At 46.6% G+C, this 27,553-nt stretch overlaps 1 protein-coding gene across 1 annotated transcript in view; it reads right to left on the reverse strand.

Annotated features, from left to right (window-relative positions):
- Nucleotides 1-19,463, reverse strand: part of GRID2IP (Grid2 interacting protein) — a 68,311-nt gene extending 48,848 nt beyond the window's left edge. The window contains 10 exon segments of the mRNA XM_030213019.1: nucleotides 2,054-2,078; nucleotides 2,081-2,179; nucleotides 2,182-2,235; nucleotides 2,338-2,380; nucleotides 2,382-2,430; nucleotides 5,460-5,529; nucleotides 7,191-7,276; nucleotides 12,881-13,120; nucleotides 17,560-17,714; nucleotides 18,921-19,463. Of these exon segments, the coding sequence (XP_030068879.1) occupies nucleotides 2,054-2,078; nucleotides 2,081-2,179; nucleotides 2,182-2,235; nucleotides 2,338-2,380; nucleotides 2,382-2,430; nucleotides 5,460-5,529; nucleotides 7,191-7,276; nucleotides 12,881-13,120; nucleotides 17,560-17,714; nucleotides 18,921-19,463 (1,364 nt within the window).
- Between the last annotated feature and the right edge of the window lie 8,090 nt (nucleotides 19,464-27,553).

The raw sequence follows: 27,553 nt of genomic DNA on the forward strand, positions 1-27,553 counted from the left end.
ACTCTGTTTCTTATTCAATCCCTCCTCCTGTCAATCGCTTCTTATTCAGTCCCCCCTCCGGTCACTCTGTTTCTATTCAATCCCTCCTCCTGTCACTCTGTTTTCTATTCAGTCCCCCCCCTCCTGTCATGCAGGGAACAGGGAGGAGGAAGTGAGGTTGGACTGGACAAAAGCAATACACGGCTGTTACCTAAGCAACATCCATGGATTCTGGAAATGGCGCAAAATTGCAAATGATCCTGGACGTCCAGACAAAATGCATTAACTCATGAGTCATTACAAACCATTACTGCCTGTAACATCCATTTTTCAAGTTAATTGGCTCTATTTGGATTTGCACACGGATCTGGCTTTGTGCGATTTTATAAAGATCTGCATCCAGAACCTCTCTGTTGCAACCCAAAAGGGGGCGTGAGCGGGTCAGGGGTGTTCCAAACAATTTTGCTCAGTGTTACAGAATTTGGGGGCTGTGGAACCAGGATTTACACAGGTTTGAATTTGTGCAAGTCCTGCGCCCACAGTTTAACACACTAAGCCCTGTTCTAGAAAGCATAAGTACATACTGGGAAAGACCAAAGGTCCATCTAGCCCAGCATCCTGTCACCGACAGTGGCCAATCCAGGTCAAGGGCACCTGGCACGCTCCCCAAACGTAAAAACATTCCAGACAAGTTATACCTAAAAATGCGGAATTTTTCCAAGTCCATTTAATAGCGGTCTATGGACTTGTCCTTTAGGAATCTATCTAACCCCTTTTTAAACTCCGTCAAGCTAACCGCCCATACCACGTTCTCCGGCAACGAATTCCAGAGTCTAATTACACGTTGGGTTGAAGAAAAAGTTTCTCCGATTCGTTTTAAAATTTACCACACTGTAGCTTCAACTCATGCCCTCTAGTCCTAGTATTTTTGGATAGCGTGAACAGTCGCCTTCACATCCACCCGATCCATTCCACTCATTATTTTATACACTTCTATCATATCCTCCCCTCAGCCGTCCTCTTCTCCAAGCTGAAAAGCCCTAGCCTTCTCAGCCTCTCTTCATAGGAAGAGTCGTCCCATCCCCACTATCATTTTCGTCGCCCTTTCGCTGTAAACCTTTCCAATTCTACTATATTTTTTTGAGATACGGAGACCAGTACTGAACACAATACTCCAGGTGCGGTCGCACCATGGAGCGATACACGGCCCTTTCTAAAATAGCGCAGAATGTGAATTTTTCCCAGCGCCACTTAGTGAATCAGGCTCCTTATCTGGAAGAGACTGATATTCCAAGAACTCTCCAGGTCCCCTAGAGACACTAGATGCTGCCTCTGATCCAGGGGTGGGTTGACAGTGATCTGGACCAACAGTAAAGGTCATTGGCCCCCCACCACCACCGCACTGCCTCTGCCGCCTCCCACACACTACAGGTCCCCCGAACCTCAGTGAGCCCTTGAAGGGCTTTGGTGTTCCTAGTGGCTTCTTCGGAGGCAGGAGAGAACCCCACTCTTTCCTGCCCACTACCACTATTCTGCCTGGCACTAGCCATGTTTTCAAAATGGGTTGCTGAGATTTCCAAGGTAGTCCTCGCTGGTCTCGATAGTATCACAAGACTGCCGCAGGTTGTCTCGGCAGCCATTTTTAAACACAGGTGGCGCCTGGCAAGATAGCGGCAGTGGGCAGGAAAGAGTGGGTTCTTTCCTGCCCCCTCAGAGGCATCTAGATCACCAGGGCCCTTCAAGTTGGGACCGAGGAGGCCCACTGAGTCTCGGGGGACTATAGTGTGTGGTGGCGGGGGAGGGAGGAGGGAATCCTCTTGGCCCCCTAGAGCCTCTGGCCCTCGGGCACTGCCCGGTTGCCCAAATGGGTTCCCCTTCTCTTCCCCGAAGGCCACCTGGGAAGGGGAAGAAACAATAGCAGTCAACAATCCAGAGATTTCACTGTCTCCAGAGACCTGGAGATTTCTTGGAAGTCCCGGAGTCTCCTAAATCTGGAGAGTTCCTGGTGATTAGACAGGGGTCACATCCAGGGTCTTGCATCAATTAGCATTTGAGGACTGTCATGAGTTCTCACCGGTGCTGGAAGAACTCCTCCAGTGCTTGCAGGTGATGTATCGCTCAGCTGGAGTTAGCAAATGTTCCAGCTGCTGGTGAAACGTTCTTCCGTGAATCTTGATACTTGATGGAAGAATTTCTGCCACCACTGCAGAGAGGTAAGAGCTGAGGACTGCTGCAGGAAATCCATACAGTGGGGGTCTAAATATGTAAAAGGGGAAGACAGGACACGAATGAAAATCAAAAATGGCCCTGAGGGATCTAGGCATGATCTAGGCTGGGGTGATAAGAAACGTCTCTTACCACAGACGCTGGTTGCTCCTTCTTCTACAATTAGGGTTGGCAATAGCACCGCTGCCCTGCAGCATGGAGACAACTTTCTCATGAGAGCAGTTTCTAGGATGGAAAAAGGGGAAAGGGAGACATGGTAAGAGGGAAAGGGCAGAGTGGGCAACTCCATGAAATCTGCTTAAGCCCAAGCTAATGGAGTATGGGAACATGTCATGCATTTGTACGATCTATCAGATCTTACCAGAGTACAAGGTTCTGGTGGTGTGAGCGCACTGATCCACGAAAGGGAAGGTGCTACCTTCTCCATAGTCACTGGTGAGCACTTGTGAGTGGAGATAGAGACAGGCAAGCACATTGCTGCTTCACTCCTTGAGCTGCAGGAAGCTCTAGATAGGTGGAAACAAGGGTCAACAACCAAGCGGTAAGCACTGTGTCCTCTAAGCTAAGCGGGAGTTCTCCACCTACAGTCCTGCCAGTGGGTGTGCGCTGTTTCACTATCACATTTTCAATAGTGAGGGATGGACTCTGCAGGACTTCCAGGGAACCTGCCTGTCCCTAGTCAATTGAAAACAGAAAATTGACACACCGCCTCCCACTGGCAGCAATGCAGCTGGAGGAACTCCCACTCAGCTCAGAGGGAACAGTGGCAGTAAGTGATACTTTCTTAATGGACTAACTTAATGTATCTCTGCATCACCTACAGCTTGGTTATGGACCCCTACTTCCACGAATGCAAGTGGAATCTACAGGAAGAGAGGAGCTCTCTGAGAGGTTTGGAAATTACAAGCATTTTCCAGGGCTGTGGAAGGGATATCAGGTAAGTTTTGCTTCCTTGTGGATGATACTAAAATCTGCAATTGATCAAGAACCTGAACGGTGTGGATAACATGAGGAGGGATGTGGCACAGCTTGAAGTGTGCTTGAATAGTAAGTGTATACTTAGGCACATTTCATGCTGGAGAGTAGGCGTTTAACCCTTGGCTTTGAGTCGATCTTCAGTATGTGAGCAGTTTGTATTTAAAATTCAGCTGCTTTGTGCCAGATCCACATACTTTTGAAGTGAAATGCAATACTGGAGAAAGCAAAGCAATTGTGCACGTAAATTCAGCAAAAGGCTGAGCCCTCACAAACCTTTCCACATGCAAGACAGGCGAGAAAAGGAACAGAGGGGTCCTCCACTGAACAGGAGACACTGCTGTCAATTTTTTTTAGAGTATTTATAAAGACTCAACATGCTACTATTGGCTTCTCTTTGTATCACCCTCCCTCCACACACACACACACACACACACACAGCTCCCCATGTCCCTACTCCCTTAGCCCCTCAACCCTTCTCCTTCCCCCCGGAACTCTTACGGTTCTCCCACAGCAATCGAAAGTCTTAGCTAATTGTAATTTCTAGTGAATTTATTATTCTGAAAGATTATTTGCATTTTATGTGTATTTACTCATCTTTTCGAACATCTAAGCTTAAGGCAAGTTACAATTCAGGTAATGAAAGACTGAGGGAGTATTGAAAACCGAGGGTCCTAAATTTATGTATAGAACAGTACAGAACAAAACCACACAACGTGGAAAGAACACGGAGGTCCCACGGAGTAGACACAGTCTAAAAACGAGGAGTGGGAACTGGATCAGGCTCTTCAAACACAGACTCAGGACTCCAAACTGAAATTGCAGGTGTTTATTAAGGTGACTTGACACGATATCGTGTTTCGGCACTGGTGTGCCTGCCTCAGGAGTCTTAATGCGTGTGCTTGACAATCAAATTATCCTCGGTGATACATCTGGTAAAGCAAACATGAGCTGGTCTTTAAAAAGACACACCACACATACACATGCACGCATGGACACACACACATGCACACACACAGGCATACACATATATACACATGCATAGACACACACGCAAGGACACAAACACACATGCATACACACACATGAATGGACACACACACGCATACATACACTCACATGAATGGACAAACACACAAACGGGCACATACACACACATGAATGGACACAAACACACACACGGACACATACACACACATGAATGGACAAACACACACACGGACATACACACACACACACACACACGCATGGACACAAACACACACGCACGGACACAGGCATACACATATATACACATGCATAGACACACACGCAAGGACACAAACACACATGCATACACACACATAAAAGGACACACACACGCATACATACACTCACATGAATGGACAAACACACAAACGGGCACATACACACACATGAATGGACAAACACACACACAAGGACATACACACACACACGCATAGACACAAACACACAGACACACACCTCCAGTGCAAACTTTCCTGATACACTGATCTGCCAGAGCAGCTTAGACCTTTTCTAGACCACCTTTAAGGATGAACGGACAGTCCAGTCACGGTATCTGAGCCACCTATCACCTCTCCACTGAGATTGTCAGTAGGGCTGCTGAATTATGAAGGTGTCAATCAGTGGCATAGCTACGTGGGGCCGGGGGGGCCTGTGCCCCTGCAGATTTGGCCCTGGACCCCCCTGCCGATGACTCTCTCAACCTCCCCCTCCCACCGTCGCCTGCCTTTGCTGGCGGGGGACCCCAACCCCCACCAGCCGAGGTCCTCTTCTTCCCGCAAAAGGCTTCCTTCTGTTTCTGATGTAGAATGAAGCCTTGCAGATCAGCTGATCTGCAAGGCTTCGTTCTGTGAGTCTGACGTCCTGCACGTATAATGTGCAGGACGTCAGAAACAGAAGGAAGCCTTTTGTGGAAAGAAGAGGACCTTGGCTGGCGGGGGTTGGGGTCCCCCCGCCAGCAAAGGTAGGAGACAGCGGGTTGGCGGTGGGGGGGGGGGGGGCCAGAGGGTCGTCGTCGGGGGGCAAAGTTGGTGGTGGCGGGGTCAGCGGGGTCAGCAATGGCGGGGGGGGGGGGGGTCGGCAGTGCCGTGGGGGGACTAAAATGTGCCCCTCACCTCGGGTTCTGGACCCCCTCCCACCAAAGTCTGGCTACGCCCCTGGACTGTCAATATCTTATTGCTGTGGACACAGTAGCCAAACCTGTCATTTGCTGATGATTCCTCCTTACCCTGAACGTTCAGTGGCTCCCTCACCTCATGTCCAGTCCATTGAGGAACAGGATTTGGTCTCCAGCTTTGAGACCAGCCAGTTGTGCCGGGCTCCCTGGGGTCAGGAAACAGAGAAAGTCAGTGTAAAAAACAAGGGGAAGAGTAGGCAGTGTACACACACCAGGGCCACCTCTAATCCCAAGTCCCATTTGGATTTAAGCTGGACCTTTTGTGCTGAATGTATTTCATGAACATCATTTGAGGATAACTTCATTCACTGCTTTAAAGGTTAGGCCACAGACTAGGAAAAAGGCCATTCAACGTAATATTCTAAAGCTGTTATCTCTGTCCTATCTGTGACTTTTCAGTAACACTATTCGTATAGTGCTGCTAAAATTTCTGATAGACCATCTTGGTGCTATCTGCCAGGGCACAGCAAAGGCATTGCACCTAACTGTAAAAACAGTCAGCAAACAGACTGTCCAAACTTAAACTACATAGCTGGATGGTCATCGCTCTCCACCTACATTCAGCCCTGGTTGCTATCTGAATAATAGTGCTCAATGCACATAATATACATCAATCCTGGTGCTTGCGTTTAAAAAGAACACTAACTGAGACATTTGAATATCAACCTGTTTATATGCTTCAGGCCCTCTGTACCTCAGAATCTCTGGTCCCCTTTGGTCTTTGGTTTCCCATCACAGGATCGTTTCTCCCCTCCCCCTATCCTGGGCCTTGGAAAAGAGCAGTATCATTCATCCAGTTACATGAAACAGAATTCTGAGAGGAGAAATGTCACTTATCAAGTTTATTCAGGACTTCCTACCCTGAGTATCAAACCAGGATGTCTAGGCAGCTTACAATCCAAACAGTATGTCTGTGGTTCCCAAACCTGGTCCCAGAGGCATCCCAGCCAGTCAGGTTTTCAGAATACCCACAGTGAATATTCGTAAGCTAAAGCTGCGTTCAGTCGGGGGCGTAGCCAGACAACAGATTTTGGGTGGGCCTAGGCAAGAAGTGGGTGGGCACCAAATGTTCTTCTCCCCTCTACCACAAAAAGACATCTCATCTGGCAGGAAAATGCTTCTTTCCACCTTGGCAGTCTGCAGCAGGCATGCACTGAAAACTGAACATGCACAGGTGCCAGTATCGTGGAGAGTAGTGTTTTCTTTACCATCAGGGGGAAGTCTTCATCTGGTAGAGCTTGGGATCTCCACCAGCTACCGCTAAACGCGTACTGCTGTTGGGTGGGCCTGAGCCCTATGTTGATGGGCCCTGGCCTACCCAGGCCCACCTGTGGCTACGCCACTGCATTCAGTGGAAGCAGTGCATGCAAATCTCTCTCATGAATATTCATTGTGGGTATCCTGAAAACCTGACTGGCTGGGATGCCTCCGGGACCAGATTTGGGAACAACTGGAGTATAGCATAGAACAGAGAGGATAGAAAGGATTAAGAAGACAAGAACGACAGGGGGAAGGAGGGTGTAACCACAATTTTAAAAGGAAAGTGTGTGTGTGGGGGGGGGGGGGGGACACACACACACAAAGGTAGCAGTATATTCTCATCAAGCTCACACTAAGTCTGGGAGCACTTGGGATTTCACTGTTTCCCCTCTGAACCTTCAGGAAGTTACTCAGGACTCAAGACCCAAGAGGCAGGAGTCTGGGTTGAGACTCTTCATGCTCGCTGGAGGTCTGTCTTTCCTGTCCTGTTTGTGTCCTCTGTTGAGGCCTCCAAAATGTTTTCTAGAGGGAAATAATAATCACTCACCGGGGAGGACAGCCTCGATCCACACAGGAGAATGTCCTCGGAGTGTGAAGCCAAAACTCTTCGAACCTTTGTAAAGTCGCACAGTTCTAGGGTGGGAGAGAACGAACAAGAGCTGAAGCACAGAGAGATAACACAAGTCTTCAAAGTGATGAAGTAATGGTGAACAAAGAGTCTGAGTGTGCGAGGCAGGGACACATTGAGGGGCATAATCGAAGGGGACGCCCAAGTTTTGCTGAGGACATCCTCGCAAAACGTCCTGGTGGAGGGAAAGGGAAATGGGACTTGATATACCGCCTTTCTGAGGTTTTTGCAACTACATTCAAAGCGGTTTACATATATTCAGGTACTTATTTTGTACCAGGAGCAATGGAGGGTTAAGTGACTTGCCCAGAGTCACAAGGAGCTGCAGTGGGAATTGAACTCAGTTCCCCAGACTCAGAGTCCACTGCACTAACCACTAGGCTACTCCTCCACTCATTCCACCAATAAGAGCCAACCTCATCAGTGATGTCACAATGGCTTGATTGCCCGATACTTGGCTCACTTCTGATATTGTAATATCATAAGGGAAAGGGGGGAAGGGAAATGGGACTTGATATACTGCCTTTCTGAGGGTTTTGCAACTACATTCAAAGCGGTTTACATATATTCAGGTACTTATTTTGTACCAGGGGCAATGGAGGGTTAAGTGACTTGCCCAGAGTCACAAGGAGCTGCAGTGGGAATCGAACCCAGTTCCCCAGGATCAAAGTCTGCTACACTAACCACTAGGCTATTCCTCCACTCATTCCACCAATAAGAGCCAACCTCATCAGTGATGTCACAATGGCTTGATTGCCCGATACTTGGCTCAATTCTGATATTGTGATGTCATAAGGGAAAGGGAAATGGGACTTGATATACCGCCTTTCTGAGGGTTTTGCAACTACATTCAAAGCGGTTTACATATATTCAGGTACTTATTTTGTACCAGGGGCAATGGAGGGTTAAGTGACTTGCCCAGAGTCACAAGGAGCTGCAGTGGGAATCGAACTCAGTTCCCCAGGATCAAAGTCCACTGCAAAGGTACCCGACAGCGGCGGGGGAGGGTTGGCGGCAGCGGGAAGAGGGGGTTGAAAGGGTTGGCATCGGGGGGTCAAAGGTGGTGGTGGTGGCGGGGGGTTAAAAATGGCAGGGGGGTCAGCAGCGCCGAGGGGGGGCTAGAATGTGCCCCCTCACCTCGGGCTCTGGATCCCCTGCCTGCCGAAGTCTGGCTATGCCCCTGTTCTGAAGACTGTTCTTTCAAAAGTGAGATTTAAGTAATGCACTCCAGACTTTTATGTATTTTATTGATATAAATACAAGGCTTACTATGTTGCCCTTTCCAAAAGGATGGATCATTGATATATGAAGATTTAATGTTGAAAAGCCACTTTGGGTTATGCCTTGGTATGCAAAAGATATAAATCAGATGGAGTCAGTCCAGAGGGCAGATACTCTAATGGTTAATGGTCTTGATCATACATGTGGAGACAGCCTTAAAGATCTAATCATGTATGCACTAGAATCAAGACAGGATGGGGAAATGCATAAATGCACAGGGGCAAATCTCTTTCGATTGAAATGAGGGGATAAACTCAGGAGTAATCTAAGGAAATGGTGATAGATATATGGAACAGCCTCCCAGTGGAAGAGAAGGTGAGAAAGATGTATTCAAGAAAGCATGAGACAAGCACAGGGAATTTCTGAGAGAGAGGAAGGGATTGTAATTGATATAGGTGACTGGATAGGCCATATGGTCTTATCTGCAGTCACATTATTTATCCTCATTCTATGACCTTTTGGCAAGTCTAGCGCAGTCCTATCACTCCCCTGTTCCCCTCTCCCCCTGTCCAGGACACAATCTGGCAGTGCCATCTATACAGGTAATCAGGAGCATAACCAGACCTCGGCGGGAGGGGGGTCCAGAGCCCGAGGTGGGAGGCATAGTTTAGCCCACCTGCCCCAGCTGCAGACCCCCCTGCCACTTTCGACCCTCCCCCCCCCCCCCCACTGCGGACGTCAGGAGTCAGGACTCACAGAAACAGATCAGCGAAGGCGCCAGAGATCGGCGCTGAAGAAGACTTTGGCTGGCGGGGGTTGGGGAACCCCGCCAGCAAAAGGTACCAGGCAGCAGCGGTGGCAGTAGAAGGGGGGATCAAAAGTGGCGGGGGAGTGTCATCGGCGGGGGCCAGGGCTAAATCTGTGGGGGCCCATGTCCCTGTGGTCCCACCTAGCTACACCCCTGTAGGCAATGCCTGTTGTTTGCATATTCTAAGCTGGAAAAAGCTCTCTAGAAGCCTTGTTTGGAAGCAAATGGTACTGAGTGTGCAGAGTTCCTTGAATTTTAATTTAATTCAGTTCAGTTATTGCCCAATTACAACAAACCATAAACTTATCCAACATACCATCCACTTTCTAACATTATACAATAGTCCACTATGACCCCCCCCCCCCAAATAAAAACTACAAAAATCTCTGAGCCCTGCATAACCTCATATAATCACTGTTCCATGTATATCATGACGAAACAATAAACATCATTCCACTGTGCTCTAGGGCTGAAAGATCCACTTTTGGGGAGCCATAAAGATTCCAATCTTCTTGTAGAGCTGGGGAATCTTCCCCCCCCCCCTTTTCCTGGAGCCTCTCCTGATATTCCCTCAAAAGAGTGCCCCATCCTCAAAGACCAGAGCTGGGCATGGAACCCAGGTCTCTCCAGCAGGCTGTGAACAGCGTCTCTCACTCCTACTTTCCAGGAGTCACCGCAGCAGAGGGGTTGTACAGGTGGGTCTAAAGGAGGGGGAGGCCTCAGCTGCACCATGACTCACTGTAGCAAATACCCCCAGAAAATGCCAAAATAGTGAGTTTCAAAGACTAGTCACTGCGGCATCTGTCACTGCCAGCGTGGTTTGCAAATGCTTATTAACTGCATTAAACGATTCAATAGCAGCTCCTCCAAGACAAAATTAGAGAGGATGAAACAGAATGAGCTGTTGGCAACATATATTCTCTCTTGATCCAGAAATCGCATCTCTGGAACTTCAGCAATGGGCTGAAACCAAGAGCCAGCAACTTGTTGTGAAGGTCTCAGAAGGTGCGGCTGGGTAGGAGTGAGGTGCAGCTGTGCGTGGGAATCTTTTAGTACTCAACGTACTGCAGGGCAGGACTGAGGTACATTTACTGATTTAATTATTTAAGAAATGTACAATCTGCACAATCTACTATTCTGGGCTGCTTACAGGACTACAGTCATAATCGTTTCAACATAAAACATAGCTGGAATAGCTGTGTGTCCAAGGGTTTTGGTGCTGGAATAAGGCAGAGGGTACAGGAGGGGAAGCACTGACCGGCATTTGTAGAGCTGTGGGGTGGAGGGGAAATGATTGTATACTATAAAAGCAGAATGTGCTGCAGGGCAGGAGTGAGGTGCATTGACAAAATGATAGGGGGAAATGCAGGAGAGGTATGAGGTGTATTGACAGAGCTATGTAAGTGGAGCTTCTCTGTAGTAGCCTAGCAGGGAATACTGCAGGGCAGGAATGAGGTACATTAATAGATCTGTATACAGAGAAGGTCTCAATATAGGCATAGGATGGGGTGCTACAGGGCAGGAGTGAGGTGCATTGACAAAATGATAGGGGGAAATGCAGGAGAGGTATGAGGTGTATTGACAGAGCTATGTAAGTGGAGCTTCTCTGTAGTAGCCTAGCAGGGAATACTGCAGGGCAGGAATGAGGTACATTAATAGATCTGTATACAGAGAAGGTCTCAATATAGGCATAGGACGGGGTGCTGCAGGGCAGGAGTGAGGTGCATTGGTAGAGCTGTGTAATAGAGTATCAGGGGTTGCTGTGGGGAAGGAACGAGGTGCTTTTGCAGAGCTGAATGTAAGATAAGATGCACCTCAGCATTTCTATCAGTTAATTCATCCAGTAATTTGGACTCTTGGCAGACTGGGATCCCTCTTATTGGATCAACAAAAGTAAATTCTTCTGTTTGAGAAGGCATACCTTACTGATCCAACTTAAGTGCCCAGACTCAGCAACACAACGAAACCATAACCTGCAACGAACATTATATATCTCTTCTCTCGATTCTATTATGTGTCTGTAACACATACATCTCATTCTCTACCACATCACTCTGTATTTGTTTCATCACTGGAGGCGGCTTACGCCTCTTGGTACTATGTAAGCCACATTGAGCCTGCAAATAGGTGGGAAAATAAATGCATAGCTGTTGCAGTAGTAAGAACGAGGTTCTTTCTCTAGACATTAAGATGACCTCTGACCTCCACCTGGCCTTCTGTTCTCTACATGTCAGGCTTATTCTCCACAAAGAATACCATTTTTTTCAAAATTAACAAGTCCTCCACACTGTGGCTAATAAAGGTGTGAAACTGCAGCCTTTTTGACAGTGCAGGTCCTTAACTTAAGGTCCCTCAGTATCATTTTTATTATCCAGTAATGTTCTCTGGCTCTTTTGTATTTCCAGCTCAGCCAGAGCCAGGGCTGGGATCTGCCAACACCCAGGGATTTTCCCCTGTATATTATCCTCACCCCCTTCTGCAACAGAACATGCCTAGCCCAGTCATGGTGCCAATGGTCCTTCACCAGAGGACATGCACAGGGCTCCTTCTGAAGTCTTGCAATCATGAGTTTTCAGTACATCTCTCTCTTCAGCGGAGGAGCAGCCTAATGGTTAGTGCAGTGGGCTGGGAATGGGGGTGGGGGGGGGTGGGGCTGGCTCTTGTGACCCAGGATAACTCACTTAACTCTCCATTGACCCAGGTACAAAAATTTAGATTGTGAGCCCACTAGGGACAAAGAAATTGCCTGTAGATAATATATAAACCACAGAAAGGTGGTATATCAAGAATCTAATAAACATGAGTTTTTATCCTCTGTCCACCCCAGGAGTGCAAGACCCAACTGAGGGATAGAACTAGTGACCTTCTACATGAGTGCTACTGAACTGTCAGGCTGGCCCACTTTTAGCATTTCCATGCATCTGAAGCTTATACCTTAATAAATGGGAATTGATAGCCTGCCTTTCTGTGGTTACACTCAAAGCAGATTACATAGTATATAAAAGGTGAACTTATTTGCACCTGGGGCAATGGAGGGTTAAGTGACTTGCCCAGAGAGTCACAAGGAGCTGCAGTAGGAATTGAACCCAGTTCCACAGGATCAAGGTCCGCTGCACTAACCACTAGGCTACTTCTCCACTAGCAACATTCCCTGTAGAATCTGAAATAGTAGCAACCACTAGGCTACTCTTCCACTCCTTGGGATTCCGGAATGTTGCTACTCTTTGAGATTGTGCCTGGAATCTTGTTAATGGGACTTGATATACTGCCTTTCTGTGGTTTTTGTAACTACTTTCAAAGTGGTTCCCACAGTATATACAGGTACTTATTTGTGCCTTGGGCAATGGAGGGTTAAGTGACTTGCCCAGAGTCACAAGGAGCTGAAGTGGGCATCGAACCGCTCCAGTAGGATCAAAGCCTTCTACAGTAACCATTAGACCCTGGTATCAGCTCACTTTTTTCTCTGTGTTTGTAACAACATAAAATAAAACTATACAGTGTAAAATTGTTGCTTATCCAGTCGGTACCTGTTTCAGCCCTCCAGGAATCAGAGCGGGGATTGGAGCTCACAGGGACTCACCTGCGTGCTTTCCCCGGAGCCAGGCTGCTCGTCTTCCACAGCCCCCTCCTCGCCGTCTCCTCGGGGCACCGGGGCACCGAGCTGGCTCTGGCCGCCCCCCTCAGCCGGTCCTGCCGCTCCTCGCTCCGGCTCCTGCGCTGCTCACTCCCGGGTTCACTCCTCGTCCTGCACAGCCTCCCGAGCAGGCTCTGGGACACCAGCTCGTCGAAGTGCTGCCGGTGCTTCTTGGGGACGAAAATCCTGGCAAACATGACGGGAGTCCGGTGAGAGGTGGCACAGGAGGAGAAAGAGAGCGGAGGACCCGATCCCCGACTCCCACACACACTATTCACACATGGATTACTGAGCCCCGATCCCCGACGAGCCCTGATAAGTGAACCCCGATAACCGGACCCGCGTCCAAAGGGATGATGAGCTCCTTCTTCGGTACCGATCGGAATCGTCTGTGCAAGTGTGAAACAGAGGAAGCCTGGGGGACACTGCCCGCCCCCGCCACGCACTGCCGGCAGCTGAGAAGCGCCTACGGGCAAAGCCTCCCGCTGTGCGGATATATCACAGCCAGGTCCCCCCCCCCCACCCCAGATCTTCAGTGTTAACCAGACCCTGCAGACACACACATGCAACAACCTCCCCCCCCAAAAAAAAAAAAAAAAAGACACACACAATCTTCCTTCCTTCTCTTAATACACACACGTGTGCAATAACTTTCCTCTCTCCAACACACACAGAACCCTCCTCTCCTCTGTAACACTGAAAGTCTCTCTCCTACAACCTTTTTGCTGGTCGTTGTTTTTCTCTATACACCAGATAACACTGACCACACAGCTTTCTTTGAGCTAGTAATGGACGGGGGAGTGTGCGGTGTGTGTAGGCATCATGTCTGAATTGAGGTCCTTTAAGGAGAAACGTGACTTCTCTGCTCGTGACAGAACAGGAGACAGTGTCTAAGGGGTCCCTCCCTGTCACTACCCAACAGGAAAGTAAAGATCCCCAGTGTGCATGGCCAGACAGACCATCAAGCCCAGTATCCTGATTCCAACACAGACCAGCCCAGATCACACCTACCTGACCAGAAGAGTAAAGCAGATTTTATGCTGCTTATCCTAGAAATAAACAGGGGATTTTCCCCCAGAGCATCTTAATAATGGCTTATGGAGTCTTCTTTCAGGTTCTTTCTACAGAAACAGAGGTTTCTGGTCTTTTTTTCAGGAGCAAATTGACAGATGAAGCCCCCCCTCCCCCCCCCCCCCAGCCTCCTGCTAATGAACCTTTCCAAGACCCATTTCAAGATTTTGCCTGATGCCTTTCTGCTCTTTATTGTCTAGAGACTTTGCTTTCTTTCTCTCTTCCTGTCCCATGGTGCAAAATGCAGAAAAGATATGGATATAAACTCAAAACTCAGAGAAATATAATATAAAGCAAGTGGGGGGGGGGGGGGGGGGACAGGTAAAAAAAAATCCTCAGCCAGTCTGTTGGTTGTTTCCCAAGAAAGCAAGGATGAGAAGAATTGGCAGAAAGTGTTGGAACATTCTGTATATCAGCAGTAAAGGTGGGGGGGGGGGGGCATTAGGGTGGGGGGCATGGCTAGCTCTGACAGAAGAAGGGGTGTGTGGACTGATGGGGAAGGGAAAGTAGAATAAATCTTCAACCCCAGAGCACTTGCAACATTATGCAAGAATCTCTCTCTCTGGTAGAACATGATTGCAGACAATGACAAGACCCAGTATAATAAGGGGGGGGGGGGGTTAAGCGGGCAGTTCCCTCTGTGTCACTAGCTGTTCCCCTCACAAAGCAGAAGCTCTCGGAGCCACAGACTTGGCCCGGAAGCAGCAGTGTTAGCAGGTCAGAAACACAGGCTCAATATCTCTCTCACACACTCATTTGTTCAGATGCTGCCACTTGGTGGTAATGATTTGAAGGAAAGGGGCCAAGTGACAGCAGCAGCCTTTACCCTGGTCAGGTCCAGAAGGTTCCAAGTCAGTGGCCCCAGCAGAAAATCACCCGGACTTCCAGCTTCGCCCACTTCAAGAGCTACAACTGAGGGAAGGCAACAAGGGATGAGAAGAAGGATGGAAGCAGAGAAAATCATGGATGGTGGATGGTGGAGAGGGGGGAGATCAAACAGACCCCAGTGACATCACTGACCAAACCCATTCCTCCTACCTGCTGCCAGGGCACAATTAAACCTTTGGCCAGCCATAGGCAAAGAAGTGTGTTGCTCTGCTTTGAACTGCTTCCACCCTGTCATACCTGAACACAGTACAGCAGGTGGGATCTCACTAGGGATGGCTACAGGGGTGATATTACCTCCCATTCATCCTCTTAAACAACAGCCCAGCTACTTTATTTCAGCTGAAACCTTAAACTGTGTCTATGCAAGCTGATATTTTAGTCTCCAGCTCTCCATCAGCTATGGCTGAGCAACAGAAAACACCGTCCAGTGGTTAAGGAGTTTGCCAGAAATAACAGAATTCTAAAAATATGTCACCCTTTCACTGATGTTCTGTCCCTCAAATACCAGCCACCCATTTTATTTATTTTTGAAAAATGTATATTCCGCAATCCGTGGCGGATTTTTGGTTCAATGCTAATTTTAGCAGACTGGATTCTACCTTCTCCGGTCCTCTGCCTGACTTTTATATCCCTCACCTACAGTAGGAGCTGCACCTGTACTGGCAGAGTCGGGCTACAAGGAGCAACAGTTTAAAAGAGGAGGAAGGGGGAAGCTGTTCTCTTGCACCCTTAATGCCAGCTCCGAGCTGGCATTAATTCTGCGGCAGTAAGGCAGCTTGGGTTCCAGTGGCGTAGCCAGAAGTCAATTTTTGGGTGGACCAACAGGTTGGATGGGTGGGCACTAGATAGTGGTGTGCTAGTAAATGTTTAACAACAGGCTCTCTCCCTGGTCCACCTCTGCGCCCCCCCCCCCCCCGTCCACCTGTGCACCTCCCCTCAAAATTGCAGAGCTGGTTATAGCCTGGGAGAGAGCCTGGGGGGGGGGGGTAGGCAATGCATTACTCTCTCCAGGAAAAAAAATTAAATGATCCCAGGTTCCAATCTAATTCATGTTTAATGTGGGATAAAATGCCATAAATAAGTAAATAAATATAAACTTTTAATGTTGAGCACCTGATTCTCAAAGTGGACATATTCCAAACACTATAATGAAAATAAAATGATTTTTTTCTACCTTTGTTGTCTGGTGACTTTGTTTTTCTGATCATGCTGGCCCAGTATCTGATTCTGCTGCTATCTGTCCTCTTAACTCCGTTTCCAGGGCTTCCTTTCCATTTATTTCTTTACTTTCCGCCTTTCTTCTTCATTTCTTGCTCTATATCCGTAAGTAAAAGCTGGGTCCTCCGCAGACTTGACTGTCCAATGGATCCAGCTTCTGCCTATTTTCTTCATCCGTGTGCAGTTTTTCTCCTCTCTTCCTTTTCCCTCATCTCATCTCCTTCCTCACTCTTCCATCCCCTCCATCCATGTCCAGCATTTCTTCGCTCTCCCTTCCCTCTCCTCCATCCATGTCCAGCAACCCTCCTCTCCCCTGCTCTTCCCTCCATCCACCCATGTCCAGCAACCTTCCTCTCTCCTCTTTCCTACCCTCCATCCACCCATGTCCAGCAACTCTCCTCTCCCCTCCATCCATCCATACCCGGCAATTCTCTTCTCTCCCCTGCCCCCCTCTATCCATCCATACCCAGCAATTCTCCTTTCTGCCCTGCCCCTATCCATCCATACCCAACAATTCTGTTCTTGCCCCTGCCCCCTCTATCCATCCATACCCAGCAATTCTCTTTTCTCCCCTGTCCCCTCCCTCCAGCCATCCATACCCAGCGATTCTCCTCTCTCCCCTGCCCTCCCTTCCCGCTCCCATCCATGTCCTGCGATTCTCCTTCGCCCCCATCCTTCCATTCCATTCCACCTGCCCACCCTCTTCTCCCCCAAAACATTTACAGTGGAAGCAGGCTGAGCTCCGTTCCTGCATCTGCCTCCCTCTCTCTCACAGCAGCGTTTCCCACGATCGCAGGATCTACCTCCCTCCGTCTCAGCACTCAGCAGCAGCGGTAGCGATTCATACTCGCTGCCTCCTTCTAAACCGGAAGCGTCTCCTCTGCCACGTCCCGCACCCATTATCACAACTTCCTGTTTCTGCTGGGGCAGGACGCGGCAGAGGAGATGCTTCTGGGTTAGAAGCAGGAGGCAGCTTGTATGAATTGCTACCGCTGCTGCTGAGTGCTGAAATGGAGAGAGGTAGATCCTGCGATCGTGACGGCGGTAGGCAGTGTCTGGGAAGCGCTGCCGTGAGAGAGAGGGAGGCAGATGCAGGATCAGAGCTCAGCCTGCTCCCTCCGCTCTGCTGCCTCCACTGCTGGGTGGGCCTGAACCCAAACTGGGTGGGCCTAGGCCCATCCAGGCCCACCCGTGGCTATGCCCCTGGTTTATGCGCTGTTCTTTTGAGCATTGGCAGGGAATTGGGTAATGACTTCATTTACGTGAATTTGAATGCCTCTTGACGTGTGCTTTGGCACGCTCACTGTTCCCCGCGCTAGAGTCCTCCGAGCACTGAACGCTAGCAAAAAAGGACGCTAATCTGACACTAATGGCCTCTAGCGCCATCCGCATTTGCTTCTGAGCATCGGGGCCTGAACGTCATTGTAAACATCCTGGTATTCCTGTACCTGATACTGCTCACGAGCCGCTTCTGAGGTTCCTTGGTGAAGATCATGGGAAGAGCATAGACCAAGTTCTCCACCTTTCTGTCGACCGCATAGCGCTTCAGAGCCGTGAGCACTTTCTCTTTGACTTCCGGCTCATCTCCAAGAGTTTCATTAACCTGGAAATGAAATTCAGAGTCTTAACGTTCTCTATGGGTTATCTGTAATTATTAATAAAGATGACATTTTCCTAAAATAAATATTCCATGTGGGAAGAAAACTTAAACTCATGGAGGCTGAGATCCAATAGCTCTTCGATGGATAATTCTGTGCGTATTATAAATCATTATACTGTCAAAGAGACGGTGGGATTTTGGCACCACTTAGTTATATGTGGATAAACAAATAAGATCACTGAAGTATAAATTTGATTTAAAAATGTCTAAGGTAGACGTTTCCAATGCTAAGTTCGCTGCATAGTTGAATATTGATGTCATGGTCCCCAGCGAAAGACTATCCAGTCAATATTCAGCCCAGGCTGAACTGGTCCGCAGTATTCTGTGTCAGGCCTAATCTGTGTATCAGCATTGAATATGGGATTCAGTGTCAGAAACTGGATAATTATCTCCGGATTCTGACAGCTGTTTCTGCAGATATTTCCCGGTTAGATACTGGGCATTAACAGTGCCCTGTAAATATCTGGGTCACCCTGGCACTAGCCGGAGGGTACAGCAGCAGTCTCTGTGTTTTAGTGAATCTGCAGACCAGACTGAAGAGGGAGGAGTGGGCTAATACATGGGATGTAACACCTCTGCCACTGACTGCCTGTGAAGTGTCCCTTCATCAGCTGAAAACAAGGTCCTTCTTTATATGTGACTTTCCTGGTTAACAGTTTCATTTGCCCCTTCCCCTCTTGGTTACACCTCGCTTTAGTACTATTTACTGCATACAGTAGGTGCCAAATACAATAGAACTACCCTCCCCAGACATCATGCAGGAGCCTGCTCAGTTTTGGGGTGCTCAGGACATACTGGCAGCCATAGAGCTGGGTCCTATGGGAACTCAGTGGTGGTCGAGGCAGTGTGATCCAATAACCAGAGCCCGAAGAAATCCCCACCGAACCCTCCCTGCATCCAAGCAATTCAGTGCTTGATCTTCATCTTCTGCAGCATCCGAGCGAAGCCCTCAGTCTTTCTCACTTGCCTGAGCAGAACTCCAGGATTCAATCAAGCAGCATCATTTTCATGGAATGACAGCCGTGTCATCCCATATTTTCAAAACTAGTGTGGAACAATGTTTAAAACACTGAATTACTTCACATCACACCTTAAGAGCAGTTTTACAAATCCATCCAAATGGTTAAGTTATACTAGAGAACCCCCTACCTCTCGGCTGAAGTGCAGGGCTTGGTGTTGACTGTGTCGATACCTGGCCTGGCCTTCAAGCATCGACCCGCTGTGCAGCACCCCCAGCTGCAGCGCCCTCCCCTGGGACTCTCTGATCATTGCGGCCACCTCCTCATAATCTGTGACCGGGCTTCTGTTTACTTCCAGCACAAAGTCCCCAGGAGTGATCCCACAGTCAGCTGCTGGTGAGCCCGTAGCCACACGTCCTACCCATACTGGGTTTCCAGCCACGAGATTAAATCCAAATCCGCCACTGGAATCAGGAAACAACTTCAGCTGCTCAATGCGTGACACGACCCCAATGCCAGGGGGTAGCTTTCTGCAGTTCCTGGCTAAGGCAATCAGGCTCTGGCAGCAAAGGAAAGAGACATTCTGGCCCTCGATCTCCAAGATCTGGTCACCAGGCCGCAGACCAGCCAGGTGGGCGCTGCTGCCCTTTTCCACGGAGAGTACGTAGCATGGCCCATCTCCACTGACTGTGAAGCCAAAATCCTCAGGCCAGCCCTGGTTGGTAGCCGTCATGGTGGTGGCTGCAGGGGAGGAAGAAAGAATGAGATGTTGGGTTAGAGATTCCTTTCTGGCCATCTTTTCCTGTTGCTCTTTCCATTTTCATTCCCACATCATATACTGTAGCTTTTCAATCTTTCAGGAGACAGGCGGCAGATAAAGAGGCACAGTTTCCTGTTACACATATGCAGCTCAATAAACTGAGGATCATACTCAGCTCTCTGAAAGGCAGATGCACCAAAGTCTCGGTAAAGCACCAATCGCTATTTCCACCTCAGTAAAAATTATCGAGTTGGAAATAGCGAGCGATGCTCAAAAGAAACGGGATGCAAATGAGCTGCTTGCAGAACAGCCAATCGCTAAGCGTGGCTGCTCTGTGCATGCTACAGACATCTTCTATACATGCATACAGGCTGCGTGTAAGAAAGCAGTGTGTAGCTTTTTTCTATTTTCAAACTTTTTTTTTTTAATCATCACTACAGCTGTCTCCTTTGGCGTAAGCAGTACTCACTTTCCTGGACGTACAGCCAAACCTGTCCGATCTGCCCCTCAGCAACAGTATAGACAGGGAGCCAGTGTCGACTCTGCAAGCAGGCAGGGAGGGAAGCAAAAGAATAGTGAGATGAAGGAGACAGCGAAGGGCTGCGTGCGTGCATGTGTGCATGGTTGGCGTGGGGGGGGGGGGTGGGCGTGGGCTCAGCCTCTAGAGATGCCACAGCTCTGCTCAGCCATCCAGGCAGCTGCAGCTGAGGGTAGAATTTCAGCAGTATTGGGAAGGAAACAGCAGTACCGACAGCTCTCGACCACCCATAAAAATTTCATCTTAAAAAAGTAGGCGGTCCTTTCTGTGCATCACTTGGAATGCATATTTGAATAGCAATTAGCTCATTCAAATAGCTTTCCATACAATTCTCATTAGATGCTACCGTGACAGGAAAGGAGCCCGCAGACGCCTTGGTGCGTGTCTCGCTGAACTCCGTGCTCGCTAAACCGGCTAGAACCAGTATAAAAAGCACATTGCCGGCTCTTTGTTTTATGCATCTGGGCCTGAGTCTGATTTTAAGTTTGAGGTCCTGTTTATGTCCGTTTATTCAGGGCTCAATATACCACCTTTCAGAAGACTGGCATAAATGACATTACAATAATCCATGTACTGTAGAAAATCTTTAGCATCATATCTATGTTAGTTGAATGTTCTAATGCTTGATAGTATTATATCTCTGGTATTTGAATTCCAGTGCTCTTAAATACACAACTCCTCCACATATATTCAGTATTGCCTTATAATATCTGCTTGTTATATTATTACCATGTTTTCTTACTATAATGCTACCCAAGATCCTTCTGCAACACTAAATGTCTATTTTGTAATCTATTTCTACCATTCATGACATATTGTAAGCCACATTGAGCCTGCAAAGAAGTGGGAAAACGTGGGATACAAATGCAATAAATAAATAAATGTGTATATTTTTGATACTGTTTCACGGTAGTTCTATTGTTAGGTTTAAATTTATTGTTTTCAAGTTTACCTCTTTTATTGTACTTATGTTTATTCTTGGTTATTTTACTATTGTTATGCTGTTAACAAATTGTTTTATGTTAAACTTGTACCTGCTGAACACGGCCTTGGGTGAATCTCTTCACTCATAGAGGCGGTTAATAAATCCCAATAAATAAATAAAATAAATTAATAAATAATCCATCTTGGATGACAGAAGATTATGGAGAACAGTGACACATGAGTCATCGTCTAAATAGGGGCGAAGTGAGCAGATGAGACGCAGAGAGGCAAAACAAGATTTGACCACTGAGGTCAACCAGTTGAGGGTTGAAAGCCAGTTGGGTAATTCATATGTCTTCATCTGATTCTGTCATTAAGATATTATGTTGCCTTTTTATAATCAAATATTACGCCTACTCTTGAAAGTCTCTCTCTTCTCCCACTCAAGAATAACCTCACTCATCATCTCATTCTCTCTAGTGGAGCAGAACCAATAGTTATTCAAGGATTTATATTTAGACTTTTAAATTACCTGCAGTAAAAACTCCTAGTGATTGACAGAAAGAAATAAACACTTTGTCAATTCTTATTATAAAATAACCATCCCATTTGGTTATTGCCAGACACATAAAATAGCCACTTCCAAAAATAAAAAATTAGTTACAGAGATGCTCCTAACTGCATGTACTGAGCATTTCTACACTTTGCCTGTCAAAACCCAATGCATTGTGGTCCTTGTGCTCATTTCACGGTGAAGGAGACCAGAGAATGTAGTGGTTTGTGTGTTCCTACAATGTGCTTGACGTACCTCACACAGGGAAACCACATGTCTAAACTGGTACACAGAGGGTTCCTCCAGAAACGTAACCAGGTTTTGATGTCAGGGGGAGAAGACCTTTTGTAAAACAGGCATCAGTTTGAAGCTCAAGGGCTGATCTGTATGGGGGAGTAGCCCCTGCCCCTGCACCCCACCTACCTACACCTCTGTTTCCTTCCTTTCAGGCTGTGTGGTGGTGCAGACAGTGGTACCAGGGAAGGTCAACCTGGGGAAGCCACCAGAAATAATTTGAAGCATGCTGGAGAGGACCTTCCACCTCAGCAAGTGAACTGGGCGCCAAGGTAAAGATAAAAGCACAGAAGTGTTGGTACATTGTGGCTGTTCTGTACTGTGTGAGGAGAAAGAGAAGATCCTCAAGTACCAAATGCAACCAGAAACCAAGAAGGTGTGATAGAAAGATACAGAAATTATCCAAATTAGATTGAGGGCCATCAACTTGCCTGTGCGGCCATTACACCGTACGAACTCTCTCTGGCATAATGCAAATATCGAGAATCAGATTAACAGCAAAAGTGATGAATCAAGATTGCACGCCACATACCCTCCCTCATTCTTGTCATGGTTCGTGCAAAACAAATCCATCGGGAGACATTACCCCGAGAGAGACTGAATGCATCCGAGCTATCAGCTGATGGAAAGCAAGAATAATCTGAAAGTTGAAAAGGTGGCTACAGAGAGTGAGGCAGGAAGTAACCTTTTCTGCTCATGATAATCATTCTTTTTGTGGAAATTTCATGTTGATTGTTCCCTTGGTTGTCCTACACAAATATGCAGGTATTATCTTGTCACTACTTTTAACCCCATCATTGGGATTCTCCAATCTGTGTTTACCACGTGGAAAACCTACCGACTTGCTCTCGTTCCTGGAAGCAGCTTCCAAGTGTCCTCATGAGGAACAAGCTACCACCCAACCCGGCAACAGGGTCAAGGAGTGCACTTTTGCAGGCTAAAAAAGAAATGCAAGGCCTGCAAACCTATATGATGGGATGACTTTGACTTGTCAGTGTTCGTCTCTATCCCCTGTGTCGCACACTCTCTCTCTCTCTGTCTTATTCTGATTTCCACTTTCCTATTCATTATGTAGCTAGTTTCTGTTTCAATTTTGAGTTTTAATTTCTAAACCACAGATTGTTTCAGAAAGGTGGTATATCAAGTCCATAATAAACAAACATATACACACAAAAGCACTACCCTAAGTACTACCCGAAGCCCCTGATGTGCAAGTGCTGCAGCGTGGTATGTCTCACTCATCTGCAAGTGTCACAGCGTGGTATGTCTCATTGATCTGCAAATGCAGCATTGTGGTATGTCTCACTGATCTGCAGGTGCCACAGCGTGGTATGTCTCATTGATCTGCAAATGCAGCATTGTGGTATGTCTCACTGATCTGCAGGTGCCGCAGCGTGGTATGTATGTCTCATTCAGTGCAACAAAGTATCTTAGCCCTCCAAATAAGGTGAACCATTACTGATACCCTAAATCCACCCTATGGAACAACTCGTGTCTCCATTGAGCACCTGGTCTCCAAATACCTGTATTTATTATTCTTAAAGGGGACTTTAAAGCAAACATCATGACAAGATGAAACATCCATTAGACTGAAAATAGTGAATCAAACCATGACACTGGAATCATGACTCAAGCTTCAAGTCACAGTTCTGATGAGCTGCAACCCTAACACCGTCAGCTGTTCACAATATTTTAACACCTCCAACGCTAAAGTAGCTAATCCAGTCATCTGACGGCACCTCCCAGCTTCTACTGTTCATTTCTGCTCCAAGGGAAGACACCTCTACCATCTCGAAAACACTTGTGTTTCCAGGTGTTTCTAAATTGTAAATGAACTGGTTTATTTTTCTTGATTGTATGAAAACAAAATCAGTGTTTATCTTCTTTTTGCTGCAAAGGTACATTTTTTAGTACTTTCTGTAGTTGAATAAATCAGGAGTTGCACAGAAAGGTCAAGAACAGAGCTAATTTCCCTTTGAAAAACTGGATAAAACCTACATGAACTGTTCCAAACTTCCCCTGTGCTATTCACAGAGGCAGAAAGACAAAAACACAAAATAGGCCACAGAGAATGAAAAAGTGTCGCTTTATACTTATACATGTTCCCAGTCGCACACACCAAATACCTATCTGTCGTAACGTTAAGCAGGAGAAGTTGAAAGGAGGCCGAGCCCAAGAGAAAAGACTGCTAAAAGATCCAGAAATAATGATTGCAGGCTGACCTAGTAAGATGTTCTGATGCTGAGAAGAAAGGCTTCTGTGAATTTTACTTTCAGCTCTGTGAGAGCTCAGGGCCCAGTTCACACATTTATTCTCAAGACTTAAATGAGGAAGCCACATGTGGTAAATTAGTAGACCAGATTCTGGTTGTTGGAACAGCTAATTAAAAGCACAGTATTTGCAGTTAGGTACTTTTCTGCTGTCACTTGCTATCTGGTTTGGTTCTCTGGCGCTGGGACACAAGAGCCTAATGGTAGAAGATTCTAGTAAGACGTCTACATATCACCGTACTCAATGCAGTACATACACACAATGAACTGTGACTATGCACAACCAACCAATACAACTGGTAACATGATTATAACATACACAAAACAAGCAAGGTGCTAAAACTTTGCTTCTTTCCTCTCTGGAACCGAGTCCAAGCATTATCCACTCTTGACAGATGGATTGCTAAAGTGGTAGCTATTTCACTTTAATTTTAGCCACCATATCAACAACCAATTGGAAAGTCTGACAACGTATGAGAACACAATGACGAAAAGAGGGTACAGTCTGGGATAAGCACCTCAGGTTCTAAAATACAAGGTTTAAAGGATTAAGTCTGGGATTAGCACCAAGATCCTGAGATACGAGGACGTGAGGGTGTGACAAAACAGTGGGTTTTTAAGCCTGCAAAACTGAATTATTTCTTAAAGTATATTTCTCTAGTTGAGTCAGCAGGTGGTGCTTGTTTATGTTTAAAGCTGTTACAAGAACTGTTGTTCCTTCTGTAGTTAACACAAGAGGTAACCTGCAGTAATTTGGCCAGCTACTTTTAAAACTTGTTCTGGGCTCTGATTGGCCCAGGAGCTCAAAATCCAGCTAGGATGTTCTGGTTTTTTCTCCAGTTTTAGCCAGGGAGGAAAGAAAAATCTCTGTTTGCTGAGGCCCTGTGAACAGTTATATTTGATGGTCTATGAGCAGCTATATGTCCTGATCTCCCCAGGTAGTATACAAATGTTTAGATAGTATTATAGTCGATCCATATTTCAGTTACTTGTTATTTGCACCTTTGCTGATTGCACCTTTTCTGTTCATGACAATAAACATTTTTAGTTTATTGCCTCTGCTTGTCTGGACTGACTAAGAATCCTGGTGGTTTGTGTGTTGGGTCTGTGAGTCCTTTCCAGGAACTGTAGGACCCTGGAAGTGTAGAACCAGCAACCTGGAAATCATTGGGGAAAAACTGAAAGTGGAAGACTCACCCAGAGGGGGTGGGACCCAGTCAGTGGAAGGAAGGTGCTAATGTAGAGCATAAGCGGCAGGTGCAGGGAGACCTGAGCTGTGCTGGGGATAGACCCTCTAAGTGGCCACAGGGTAGCCCCAGGCGGTTGGCTAGGCATTTTGTTACAGAGTGTAAAGCCTGGGATTAGCACCACAGATCCCGAGATAAAAGCATAAAGAACTTGTTCAAACCTTTTTTGAACCCAGATATGTTAACCGCTGTTACCACATTCTTTGGTAGCGAGTTCCACAGCTTAACTATTCTTTGAGTGAAAAATATTTGTTTTAAAGTATTTCCATGTAAGTTCACTGAGTGTCCCCTAGTCTTTGTACTTTTTGAAAGAGTAAACAAATCAATGCCTTTCTACTCATTCTACATCACTCAGGATTTTATAGAGAAGTTTGAAGGGTGAACCTGGCACAACTCCAGCCAGGTGGTCCAGATGAAAAAGAAAAGACCACTGCTCTGAAAGAGCAGATGCCTCTGGGCAAATCTTTTTAAACACTATTGTGACCCCTGAGGCAGGCATTTTGTGATGCCGAAACATGGACTGTGTTGGGTCCCTTTGTCCAAACAGCCAATAAAGCTTCTTTTAAGCACCATCTCCTGTGCTGGATTGTCCTTCGGCCAGCATCTACTCTTTTTTGATTGTACTGTTTGACGTAGAGGTTTTTTTTCTGTTTTATAGACCTCAGCCATCTCTTTTCCCAGCTGAAGAAGCCTAACCTCTTTAGCCTTTCCTCATATGGGAGGAGTTCACCCCCTTTATCATTTTGGTTGCTCTTCTTTGAAGCTTTTCTAATTCTGCTATATCTTTTTTTTAGAAACGATGACCAGAATTGAAAGCAACACTCAAGGTAAGAAGATCACACCACGGAGCGATACAGAGGCATTATAATATTCTTGGTCTTATTTACCATCCCTTTCCTAATAAAATTCCTATTTATTTATTTATTAGGATGTATCTACCGTCTTTTTGAAAGAATTCACTCAAAGCAGTGTACAGTAGGAATAAAAACATAAGCAATAGACAATTACAGCAGTAAAAATATTCAAACAACAATGCAAAGTATGGCATAGTTACTACTTACAATGTCAACACAATACGTAATAGAACATTTTAATAGACAGCGTAGGGTAAAGCAAAGATGTAACATATAGATAGGTAAGAGAGTAAGAGGAGTTAGAGAATAAGGTGACTAATTTAAAGAAAGTTGCACATGAGGTCAGAGAGATGATTAAATGTTATCTCAGATCAGGGCTTTTTTTGAAGGGGTACTGAGTACCGGCACCTTTTCCATTGTCTGCTAAAATTGACCCATGGTCCCCAAGTTTTAATGAAAGAGCTCAGGCTCTGTACAACAATTCTGCGACTGGTTGCAGGTGATCTGGCTATTATGGGGTGGGTCCCTCAGTGATCACCCCACACCTGAAGGGTGGCCTGCTATTTGAGTACTGGCACCTTTTTTGCTAGAAAAAATACACTGTCTCAGCTAGGGTAAGAGTGGATAAATATGTCCTGCTGCAGTGTGTGTAGCCTGTGTCACTCCCTGTGTGTGTGTCAGAGACTAAGAAGTTAGTTACACCTAGCATCCTGTTTTGTTTTTTTAGCTGCTGCCGCACACAGGACAGAAGATTTCAGCGTTTGAGAATGTGAATATAAAGTCCAGGATTAGCACCACAGATGTGGAGTAAATTAGGAATAAATAGCAAAAATCAGATCAGATTCACTATAAAATGTACAAGTGGCAACTTAGAAAACAACGGTGAACACGTATGTAAGAGCTCATTCGCGTGACAGCAGCGTTGGTATGGCCTGGGTCTCCAGAAGAAGCCCTTGCGAAATGAGTCACCGTCAGGACCGAAGCCGTCTTGTCTTGACTTTCATTGCGATGAGAGCTGTGGTATTGCTGCAACGCTCCAAAGATTTGGGTAATTATGACACGGTGAGAGTCGCTTGACTGCTACAACGCAGGGAAATCCACAACATGCGGTGGATAAACATTACTACTAAGCTATGTGTGTTTCTGTTTTCTCAACACATGACTGTGAATTTTTTTGATATGTGATATTTTTTTTGGTGATATGATTAAAACAATAAGTAAGATTTTGGAGGGGTGTTTTTTAAACTTATGATTAAATTTTTACTGGTTGCAGATTTAAAAAAAAATCTTTGCACTTAAGAACTACATTATCGTAGGATTTTCTGTACCAGGTTGATGAGGTCTTTTCCTCCTTTTTTTATTTAAATAGAGGAGTGTGGTAGC

This window comes from Microcaecilia unicolor, chromosome 8 (assembly GCF_901765095.1).
Source record: "Microcaecilia unicolor chromosome 8, aMicUni1.1, whole genome shotgun sequence".
In the NCBI taxonomy this organism is placed as follows: Eukaryota; Metazoa; Chordata; class Amphibia; order Gymnophiona; family Siphonopidae; genus Microcaecilia; species Microcaecilia unicolor.